The 12,542-nt window shown below is 42.5% G+C and overlaps 1 protein-coding gene and 1 pseudogene across 1 annotated transcript in view; both read right to left on the reverse strand.

Annotated features, from left to right (window-relative positions):
- Positions 1–12,542, reverse strand: part of LOC126176133 (facilitated trehalose transporter Tret1-like) — a 54,110-nt gene that overhangs the window by 12,021 nt on the left and 29,547 nt on the right. The window contains exon 4 of the mRNA XM_049923271.1: positions 6,686–6,784. Coding sequence (XP_049779228.1) covers positions 6,686–6,784 — 99 coding nt within the window. The remainder of the gene's footprint in view (positions 1–6,685; positions 6,785–12,542) is intronic.
- On the reverse strand, positions 2,132–2,249 carry LOC126177304 (5S ribosomal RNA; annotated as a pseudogene).

A 12,542-nucleotide genomic window follows, 5' to 3' on the forward strand; every position in this document is an offset into this window, starting at 1 on the left:
AGCATTACGTCTTTGTTTGGAAACCTTGCATTTAGAAGCGTGCTATCATTATGATCTGACCCGGAATCACAAAGCAATAGGCTATTTTCACTTGTTACTTGTCCGCCAAAGACTTTTGCTTGTTTCGACGTGAATGTTTCGTGGGCAGTATCTTTCAGTTTCTTTGAAATATTTGGTCCGAAGACGCTTGTGCCTCTTGAAAGCAGATGCACAACTTGTTTGCTAGTCTGCCTATCACTGATAAACCCACATCACTTGTGTGGCTGTGCGTAGAGCTGTGTACAGATTGCACCACACTAGCTGTAGTTTTCTTTCATTTGTGAGACAGTGTTGAAGATGAAGACATTTCCTACTGTAATTGACTCTGTTCCAGTCATTTCCTTTCTCCACACCCTGCTCTGTCTGTCATAAACACGTTCACTTCCTCCACAAACTGTTGGGCCGTCTGAGAAATGCTGTTATCGTCCTCTCCGTCCTTACGTGTGAGAAATGTAATAATATTCAGATTTATGATTTTCGATCAAAGAAATTGAAGCTATGAAATTGTTGTTGTTGTTGTTGTTGTTGTGGTCTTCAGTCCTGAGACTGGTTTGATGCAGCTCTCCATGCTACTCTATCCTGTACAAGCTTCTTCATCTCCCAGTACCTACTGCAGCCTACATCCTTCTGAATCTGTTTAGTGTAGTCATCTCTTGGTCTCCCTCTACGATTTTTACCCTCCAAGCTTCGCTCCAGTACTAAATTGGTGATCCCTTGATGCCTCAGAACATGTCCTATCAATCGATTCCTTCTTCTAGTCAAGTTGTGCCACAAACTTCTCTTCTCCCCAATCGTATTCAGTGCCTCCTCATTACTTATATGATCTACCCATCTAATCTTCGGCATTCTTCTGTAGCACCACATTTCGAAAGCTTCTATTCTCTTCTTGTCCAAACTAGTTATCGTCCATGTTTCACTTCCATACATGGCTACGCTCCATACAAATACTTTCAGAAACGACTTCCTGACACTTAAATCTATACTCGATGTTAACAAATTTCTCTTCTTCAGAAACGCTTTCCTTGCCATTGCCAGTCTACATTTTATATCCTCTCTACTTCGACCATCATCAGTTATTTTGCTCCCCAAATAGCAAAATTCCTTTACTACTTTAAGTGTCTCATTTCCTAATCTAATTCCCTCAGCATCACCCGACTTAATTCGACTACATTCCATTATCCTCGTTTTGCTTTTGTTGATGCTCATCTTATATCCTCATTTCAAGACATTATCCATTCCGTTCAACTGCTCTTCCCCAAGTCCTTTGCTGTCTCTGACAGAATTACAATGTCATCGGCGAACCTCAAAGTTGTTATTTCTTCTCCATGGATTGTAATACCTACTCCAAATTTTTCTTTTGTTTCCTGCTTTGAAACTGCCCAAACCAATTATATTAGAAGCTTCTAGTGCTCCCATTTGCATATGCCAATCGGGAACTGTAGATCTATACCACCTTTCTGTATATAATTGCGATATTAAATGCTCTTTTATACTTTGTAATTGCAATATTCAGTTTCCTAAGAAACGAGTTTCTGCTCGCTTTTTGCTAGACACGTAATTGAGAATTAATCGGCTATTTTATTTATTTTAAATGTGCTTTTAGCGCCTCATAAGGTTGCTATAGATACTGAAGCCACGATTGTGATAGTCTTCATAGGCGTTCTGTAGTACGCTGTCATCAATATCTGTTTATAAACTGGTCCTCGAGTGTTTAGGTGGAGACAGTTCTTAGTCTCTCGGACTGGACTGTTCCTGTTGCTCTGGAGTTGAACGGCTTGTACTGCTTGAACGGCCACCTTCAGGTTGAGGTTCTTCTTGTCCTCCAAAACCAGTATAACTATCCAGCGTAACGTCGTACATTTCTGTGTCATCTCTATTATATTTCTGTACTATTAACTCCACCCCAACAGGTCATGAAGGCCCAAAGGCACTGACTGGGCGTCGTGTCATCCTCTAGTTCATAGGCACCATCATTGGGGCATGTGATCAGTACACCGCTCTCCGAGCTGTATGCAGTTTTTATGACCGGAGCCGCTACTTCTCAATCAAGTAGCTCTTCAATTGACATCACAAGGGCCGAGTGCACTCCGTTTGCCAACAGCGCTCGGCAGACCGGATGGTCACCCATCCAAGTGCTAGCCCAGCCCGACAGCGCTTAACATCGGTGATCTGACGGGAACCGGTGTTACCACTGCGGCAAGGCCGTTGGCTCTGTACTATTATGTGATATGATATATCCGCAAAGTCTCGACCCCGATTTCATTTCCATATCCAGCACGTCGTAACTTTGTCCCTAATATTTGATCCACATTCGTAGGGTTAAATCTCTTCATGATATCACTGTACACAGTACACACAGTAAGAGACATGCGAACACTCCAAGACACACATTTGCACTCACGGAATTCGAGCACTTGTTAGTGCAGCTTTCAACGCGCCAGTGTCTGATGGAATTAGCAGGCAAGTGCAGAGTTTTGCACGGAAATGACGCAAACCATTACTGTTTTTATGATCGCATATTAGTGAAAGCATGGTTTCATGGCGGTTCCGAGCGTTCGAGGACGAAGGTATCCCTTGTTACTATCAGAATCAGTATGCGGAGTGTCAACAGTACCTCAAGACTGTATCAGGACCGTGTCTACTATCGCGGTCAAGAAGAGTCAAAATGGACATTCTAACACGATCGAAATTATCGTTCACTGGATTAATGTCTAGACCACTGTGCAGAGATTGATCAGCGCAGGTGAACATTGACTACTCTGTATTACATCATATCAACACTCAAGTTACTTAATGCATAGGTTATTTTCGTAATTTATTGTTGCTAATCTATAGTTTCATGTATTTTGGTTTACCTGTTGCCTAACCTTATTTGGCTGATGCTTCTTGCAAACAAGCCAGCTGACGGCAGCAGTCCGCAGCTCGTGGTCGTGCGGTAGCGCTCTCGCTTCCCACGCCCGGGTTCCTGGGTTCGATTCCCGGCGGGGTAAGGGATTTTCTCTGTCTCGTGGTGACTGGGTGTTGTGTGCTGTCCTTAGGTTAGTTAGGTTTAAGTAGTTCTAAGTTCTAGGGGACTGATGACCATAGATGTTAAGTTCCATAGAGCTCAGAGCCATTTGAACCATTTTTTTTATGGCAGCAGCTGCTCTTTCACCGACATTAGTATGTTTGACACCAAGAGCAACTGATGATTATAACAGTAATTAGTGTGTGCGAGTAGGGAGGAGCGATATTAATATATAGGCAAAATAACAATGGCTTTAGAGACACCTGAACAGCAATGCTTTTATTTGCCTGAGTATTGTGCTCTAATCACGAAATCATGAAGGAAGCTCAAGGTGTCTAAGAAATCTGATGGGTGTTGTTCATAGATTCTGGATAAATTAAAACAGAACACGAAAATGTATTACAAGCAAGAAACTGATACTTTTTATGGTCCCATATATAAATGAAATAGATCAGAGAACATACTGGAGTGGAAGGCTTAATGTGACCGCAACGAAAATGAAATGGAGACATATGAGACATGTGGCCAGACGAACGGATAATATACGAACCGAGGACGCTGCTGTGTACGAAACGATAACGACAGACCGATTGCTGGATATGAAACGATAAGAAAAGACCGATGAGAAGACCTCATGCGATAGGATGTACAAAATTAGGCAACATGCAAGAGCAACATTGATGTGTGTAGTAGAACGCCGTAATCTAGTAAGTCTAGAGCAGGCAGTGGATGTACAATTACCGATAATGATCATAGTTCGACATTTGTTTAATATTTATTAGTTTATCCGTGTGTGGAGAGAGCGGCTGTTGCGCAACTATTTTCTGTAGTATCCAATAGCCGCTATAGAAGCTAAAATTTTCTGTTTTAACCCAGAAACGTTTTCAGCTCTTTTAATGAAGCCATTTCTAGTGGATCTGAAAATGGTTCAAATGGCTCTGAGCACTATGGGACTTAACATCTATGGTCATCAGTCCCCTAGAACTTAGAACTACTTAAACCTAACTAACCTAAGGACATCACACAACACCCAGCCATCACGAGGCAGAGAAAATCCCTGACCCCGCCGGGAATCGAACCCGGGAACCCGGGCGTGGGAAGCGAGAACGCTACCGCACGACCACGAGATGCGGGCGATCTGAAAATGGGTTGAACAGAAAAACCGAAACCGTACTTCAACTAAAATGAGATACATTTTAGCAGTTATAGGTGATACTCATTAATTAATGTCTAATAATGTGGCATTCATCGAGGACAGTAATATTTGATTCCATTTACTTTTATTTATGTTGTCTTTAACACTGGACGCTCACTTGTACTACTGGAGCGATGGTCGACCTAGAAGTAGCCCTCTTGAATCTGAGTGGTAGATCTTAATTTAAGATTGAACAAAATGTTACTTAGAGTTTAGGATCTCTAGACCCAGTGCCAAGGTTAATCGATTAATCTCAAATCTCTCCATAACGTCTCTGGGATTTAGGACGTTTGATGGGAATCTGTCTGGCCTCAAGTTACATGCAAATAGACCGCACCACATGCCACCATTTTTGATGTGCAAGAGAAATAGTTGTTTCATGAAATCAAGCACAAATCAGACAAATGATAATATGAACACTGATAAAAACACCTATTGTAAAACGAGTCATTTTGATGACTCTGCGTGAGTTGAGGTAATTGGGAAGCAGGAAAATCAGTAATTACGGTCCTTTCGGCTTTAGGATAAGTCATAATTTTTACTTTTGTGCATATTTCGGCACAATAACACGTCAAACACATTAATAGTTTGCACGGAAGTCTTTCGATTGGACGCCACGTTGGCAACTTGCGTGCTCCTAATCTACCTCCGTTATCCAACTGGGGAAAGGGGACCTGCATTTTTACATGGTATCCGAGCCGCATGTTTTTTTTTTTTTTTTTTTTCCAAGCGACTCCTTACATTGTTAAGTGGAGACAGTTAGATTAAAGCTGGAAAAAATTTCCGTCGTCTGGCAGGATTCGACCCTGCGTCCTGATGGTTTCCTTTTTCCTGGGGGCAGAGGGAGGGGGGGCAGGGGGGCGCGATCCATCCCTCCATCCGCATCTACAGCCCGTTCTCGCACTCTCCAGATAATAACTTCATCGGACAGTTTTCTGTAACTATACTCCTATTTTCTCTTGAAAATTAAATTCTTAAAATTAAAGAAAAACTTTCAGGTTTTTAAAACCAAAACTCCTTTTCTTACGAGAGTGTTATTACTTGATTAAAAAGCTCCCCTAAGGCGTCTCCTTAGAAATTGTTTTATTCACCCTATCAAGTAATTAATTGTACTTTCACAAATTAAAAATACTCTTTAATAGTAAATGGATAATAAATGAATTAATGACGAGTCCCCTGCCATCCATTCCTTAGAAAACATAATTTGAGTGCTTATAGCTTATATGTGCATACCCATGCATAATACAAATTATACTTCTTACTGTTTTAATAAAGAAATAAATTAGAAACAAAAATTAATAGTGTTCTGATGACTTAACGATGCAAAGCCGAGCAATTAATTCTTATGGAAAAGGTTTCTTCTTGAGCGAAATAATACTAAAAGCAACAACTAAAAATCTCCGAAACCATTCACGTTATTTGGTGACCCTGCAAGGTGTAAGCTACACAGGCTGCAACGGGTATAAGAACAGACATTTCTATCGGTGACTGAGGACGGTGTGCTCCACATCATTACATCAGTATTTACGTCATTTGCAGACTAATAATTACAGCTATTACAAGTCGTATGTTTTTAGGTTGGTTAGTACCTTGAAGTACATGTGGCAAGAGCACGCCATTACCGTTTATTGTCCCCTGATCTGCAGATCACATTTTAATGTGGACGTGAGGGCACAAAACGGTTAGTATGTACTGACAGGTGTAGTCCATGTAGTACAGCTACGACCGTGCAGAAAACATCGTGTAGTAATTTATGCGATGTGTTTTCGGGAAAATTGTTAGACCCAGAGAAAAATAACCAAAAAACTATGTGTAGATATTAAGGTATTGCATATAAAAACAGTTATATCCCTTACGCCCTATATCTTCTAATAGTATTGGCTCTTTCTTTATCATCATATAATATAGGGACTGACTGACGATCCATGTGTAGCTGATATTCTCTGTAGAAGGGTATAATTTTCAGTCGGATTTATACCACTAGACTCGAACGCTTTATTCTGATAAAAATGCGCGTTCCTGCTGACATTTTTATAGGTGGGGAAGATTTCCATTTCCATGTTCCGAGCACAGTAAGCCTTCTTCTACACGGTAGACTAACTGCTAAAACTTTAACCATCGAACACAACATCTGTTTATTTGAGTAATTGCTAGACAGACGCGTGAGAGCGTACTGTAATCAGGCACTTCCGTTTGGGCTAAAAAGAGCGGAACGAAAAACAGATATTTAATTGATTACTAGGCCAGAGGAAAACATGAATTTAGTATTTTTAACTGATTCCTGATACACCAGGTATTAAATACATTAAGAGTAAATTTTCATTAATAGAATACTGTTTACTGAAATTTCTGTTTCCTATGTTTCAGTTGATAGAATAGAACTGCAGGATTTTTTTACACTCGGAAAATATGCGTCAGTAGTGATCAGAGTTACAAGAACAAACCTGCGGTGTAGGTGACGATGTAGAAGACGAGAGCAGTGAGCGGAAGCCAGCCGATGTCTTCGACGTTTTTCCCTGTGTCACTCAGGTAGAAATACACAGCTAGAACAGTCAGAAACGCAGAGACATGGTAAAAACATTAGTAAAACATAAGAAACTTTAGACACGACACTTGAACAATGAATGCTCTTTTAACGGTATATAAAATTCGAGATTCGCAACAACTTTCTAGTGACGTGTCAGTTCTGCAAAAAAGGATTCAAAAATGCAGTTGAATCAGTCTGCCACCTCTTCAACGGAACCACAGATATAGGCAATCGGGCGTACAGGAAATTGTGACATAAGGCATCATACAGGGTGTTTCAAAAATGACCGGTATATTTGAAACGACAATAAAAACTAAACGAGCAGCGATAGAAAAACACCGTTTGTTGCAATGTGCTTGGGACAACAGTACATTTTCAGGCAGACAAACTTTCGAAATTGCAGTAGTTACAATTTTCAACAACAGATGGCGCTGCGGTCTGGGAAACTCTATAGTACGATATTTTCCACATATCCACCATGCGTAGCAATAATATGGCGTAGTCTCTGAATGAAATTACCCGAAACCTTTGACAACGTGTCTGGCGGAATGGCTTCACATGCAGATGAGATGTACTGCTTCAGCTGTTCAATTGTTTCTGGATTCTGGCGGTACACCTGGTCTTTCAAGTGTCCCCACAGAAAGAAGTCACAGGGGTTCATGTCTGGCGAATAGGGAGGCCAATCCACGCCGCCTCCTGTATGTTTCGGATAGCCCAAAGCAATCACACGATCATCGAAATATTCATTCAGGAAATTAAAGACGTCGGCCGTGCGATGTGGCCGGGCACCATCTTGCATAAACCACGAGGTGTTCGCAGTGTCGTCTAAGGCAGTTTGTACCGCCACAAATTCACGAAGAATGTCCAGATAGCGTGATGCAGTAATCGTTTCGGATCTGAAAAATGGGCCAATGATTCCTTAGGAAGAAATGGCGGCCCAGACCAGTACTTTTTGAGGATGCAGAGACGATGGGACTGCAACATGGGGCTTTTCGGTTCCCCATATGCGCCAGTTCTGTTTATTGACGAAGCCGTCCAGGTAAAAATAAGCTTCGTCAGTAAACCAAATGCTGCCCACATGCATATCGCCGTCATCAATCCTGTGCACTATATCGTTAGCGAATGTCTCTCGTGCAGCAATGGTAGCGGCGCTGAGGGGTTGCCGCGTTTGAATTTTGTATGGATAGAGGTGTAAGCTCTGGCGCATGAGACGATACGTGGACGTTGGCATCATTTGGACCGCAGCTGCAACACGGCGAACGGAAACCCGAGGCCGCTGTCGGATCACCTGCTGCACTAGCTGTGCGTTGCCCTCTGTGGTTGCCGTACGCGGTCGCCCTACCTATCCAGCACGTTCATCCGTCACGTTCCCAGTCCGTTGAAATTTTTCAAACAGATCCTTTATTGTATCGCTTTTCGATCCTTTGGTTACATTAAACCTCCGTTGAAAACTTCGTCTTGTTGCAACAACACTGTGTTCTAGGCGGTGGAATTCCAACCCCAGAAAAATCCTCTGTTCTAAGGAAGAAACCATGTTGTCTACAGCGCACTTGCACGTTGTGAACAGCACACGCTTACAGCAGAAAGACGACGTACAGAATGGCGCACCCACAGACTGCGTTGTCTTCTATATCTTTCACATCACTTGCAGCACCATCTGTTGTTGAAAATTGTAACTACTGTAATTTCGAAAGTTTGTCCGCCTGAAAATGTACTGTTGTCCCAAGCATATTGCAACAAACGGTGTATTTCTATCGCTGCTCGTATAGTTTTTATTGCCGTTTCAAATATACCGGTCATTTTTGAAACACCCTGTATATTCGCAGGTTTGTGAAGAATCGCAGAAGCGACAGAGAGCTGAAAAGGTTGCACACTTTGTCTTGGAAATGAAATACTGGGTTTTAGAGGAACGTTACAGTGAGAAACAGAACTTGCTTCCTGCATTACTGATACATATTAACGAAAGGAAAAGTAACGTCAAAAATGAATTTCGTGGCCTTTATCCCTCATCTTCACGAGGTCGGCATGTTAATTATTGATTTTTGGAAACGTTAGTGGTGGAGTGTTGCCGGATGCTCTTCCTGTCACCACCCCTCTCCCCTCCGTGGAACGGAATTTGCGTACCCCAGTTGTCTGCGTCATGCGTTACCCCACGTGAAAGTGTGCGAACGTTTTAGATACGTAAGCGAACCACGTAACTGAGGCGGGACGTCGGTACCAGCCCGGATTTCACCTAGTCCGATGTGGGAAAGCGTCTAAAACCACGTCCAGGCTAGCCGGCACACCGACCTGCGTCCGTTAACCCGCCGGGTGCATTCGATCTAGGGCCGACACTCGTCACAAAATCCTGGAAGCGGCGTGCTATTTGGGAGGACCAAAACTCAAGTCTTCAATACAAACTGATTTATTAATCAATATTATTCTTCAAAAAAATATTCTCAAGGAATGGACTGATTAAATTATAACTCAGTGGAGTAGTTTTTCACCCAAAACGTAGTTGAACCTGAAAAGAATGACGTACGAGAGGGAGACTGAAAACGATAATCAACGAAAGACTAATGGATTTTTCTTGTCAGTTGCATACTAATTTCAGTAAGCCTCTCCATATTAAGAGCTGTATTGGCCACATTAGATACGTAATTTTCTAAACCATTGGGTACCTGTCCGAGAATTGGGAGCGAGCCTTTTATTGGGAAAAATGGGTCCCATTTAAGGGTGCATATGTACAGAAATACTAACACCGTCACCAATTTCATGGTCATAGTATCTTTCTTCTGTTACAATTGTGAGTAAAACTTGATGACTTCCCCCCTGCTCTCTTAAGTGCAAACCAAAGGAGATAGTGAAACTCCACCAGTGTATACCAACACAAAGCACTTGGTGGCTCAAATGGCTCTAAGAACTATCGGACTTAACATCTGAGGTCATCAATCCCCTAGACTTAGAACTACTTAAACCTAACTAACCTAAGGACATCACACACATCCGTGCCCGAGGCAGGATTCGAACCAGCGACCGTAGCAGCAGCGCGGTTCCGGACTGAAGCGCCTAGAACCGCTAGGCGATAGCGGCCGGCTCAAGCACTTGGTCTGATGAACCCCATAACGTCTTCCCTATGTCAGACTCTTCATTTCAGTTCTTTTCCTGAAATCTGGAAATGATCAGGTGAGACAGGGAAGAAACTAGATTGTTAAAATTTTCCTGGGTTTCTTGGTGCAGCAAAAATCTGGGAAAAAATTATTGCCCTGACACACTGTGAAACCTTCTTTCGCATAGCAACTACATTATGATCAAAGATAAAATCTTCTGAGTCGTTAGGCCACGTCACATTCCCACCCAAAGTGGAAGAAAGTGATTTTACTAATTCGAGTAACGGTGCAGCCTATGATATTACAAGCAGTACATCATTATGTGATGAAAACAGTAGCATTTTGGGTGACAGAGAAACTGGAAGTATGCAGAAAAGCATGGTGACTCAAGAAACGTATGCTGACGTGACAATAAGGCACGCTTCGGACTTACCAGAAGATATATCAATGGTATGAGAACACATATTTATATCTTCTTGACATAGAAACGGTAAATGTAAGCGTAATTTACCACACACACAGAATCCAGCACCCAATGTTTCGGCTTGCTGTGATAGAGCAGCTCTTGAAGAACGTAACACTCCCAGTGTACACTTGTAAGAAATCACCAAGCAAGGCAGAAAGTCCACTACGGCTTTAAGCCAGAAGCTATGGATATTTTCTAGCAAAAATAAAGCAACTATAATTTATCAGATAGTTATCTGCTGCTGCTGTTCTGGTGGTGCAAGATGCGCGATAGACAGATCCAGTAAATGGGGTAGGCCAATTGTTTGGTGCAGCTGTTTTGGTGGTGCAGACAATAGAATCTAGAACATACAGGGTGACAATTAGAGACTAAGTGAAAAAAAGGTAAATTAGTTACAAAGTACGGAGTTCACACACTTTATTCAACATGTAAACGTCACTACAGATATTCAGATTTAGGTTACGACATGTTCGATATGCCTGCCATCATTGGCGATAATGTGGCGCAAACGAATAGTGAAATTCTGCATGACTCGCTGAAGTGTCGGAACATCGATGTTACTGATGACCGCCTGAACGGCTGTTTTCAGCTCCGCAATGGTTTTTGAGTTATTAGTGTACATCTTGTCTCTAATATAGCCCCACAAAAAGGAGTGGTATTTGTTCAGATCCGGAGAATATGGTGGCCAAACGAAGCCCATGCCAGTGGCCGTTGGCTACCCCAGAGCCAGAATGCGGTCCCCAAAGTGCTCCTGCAGGACATCACACACTCTCCTAGTTCGATGGGATCGAGCTTCGAATTGCGTAAACCACATCCTGTCGAAATCAGGGTCACTTTGGATAATGGGGGTGAAATCATCTCCCAAAACATTCACGTACGGTTCGATAGGCATGCATCAAGGAATATCACACCGATTGAAATGGTTCAAATGGCTCTGAGCACTATGGGACTTAACATCTATGGTCATCAGTCCCCTAGAACTTAGAACTACTTATACCTAACTAGCCTAAGGACAGCACACAACACCCAGCCATCACGAGGCAGAGAAAATCCCTGACCCCGCCGGGAATCGAACCCGGGAACCCGGGCGTGGGAAGCGAGAACGCTACCACACGACCACGAGGTGCGGGCATCACACCGATTATTCCGTCACTGGACATTGCACACCACACAGTTACCCGTTGAGGGTGAAGAGAATTCTCGATCACGTATGGGAAGAGACGTAGATCTTCAACAACAATTTGTCACAGTATCTCCCAGTTCATTTCCACCTGTTGTGCAGCTCGTCTGATCGACTTCCTAGGGCCGGTTTGAAACACAGGGCGTGTCTTCTCCATGTTTTTTGGCGTTTTCACCCTTTTTTGGACGACCGACATTGCCAATACTGTCATAACGGACACTACCCGTTCTCTCAAGCTTGCGAATCAAAAATTCTTGTTTGTTAGAAGACTTAGACCTGTTGTCTTCAGCTTGAACCCGGTTGCAAATTTCTTTTGAGCCGCAGCTGGGCTGTTTTTGCTGGCATAGTAGGTCTTCACAAGCGCCATACGCTCAGACCCGCTGTACCGTGACATTTTCACGTGCAAATGGCCAAGAACAACCACGCGGGTGCGCATGCACATACTAGTTCCAACCATGCCCAGCGGCCCAACGTCCAGTTTGAACGTCCCAACCTAACTTGTTCAGAATTTATGACAATTTTATTTCATATATTTCAATAACTGTCTCCTTGTATGCGTGTCCTGGTCCAAAACTTCAGCTAGTGCCGCATCAGGTCCAATTGCGCTGTTGGAAAAAGTCGTAAGTGAAAACACATAGAATACTAATAAATAAATAGACGTTTGTGGAAAATCAAAAATCGTATTTTCAGAAAACAGAAAGATTATTAATAAATGATTAATAATAAGAGGTATGGATGGACTAACACTTATTTTCTAATGTTATAATCTTATTCTTTTCATTCTGTCCGAAGATGATGGCTAACCTCTGTGGTGCGTTCATAGTAATGATCCTCTCGCTACTATGTTCTACAGACCTCGACTGACGAAACTCACACAACTGGAAGAGTAATAAAACGGGGAGAGGAGGAGTGAGGACTAGATTTTAAGTTACCCTATTGGTCTAGAGAGAGGGGAGGGGGAGATAAAGGGCGTGGGTGACCTTAATTTTGAACTGGCACAGTGTTCGGGTGGCCTTGATTTTTTCACCATTTTTATGTC

The sequence above is a fragment of the Schistocerca cancellata genome, chromosome 3 (genome assembly GCF_023864275.1).
Source record: "Schistocerca cancellata isolate TAMUIC-IGC-003103 chromosome 3, iqSchCanc2.1, whole genome shotgun sequence".
NCBI lineage: Eukaryota > Metazoa > Arthropoda > Insecta > Orthoptera > Acrididae > Schistocerca > Schistocerca cancellata.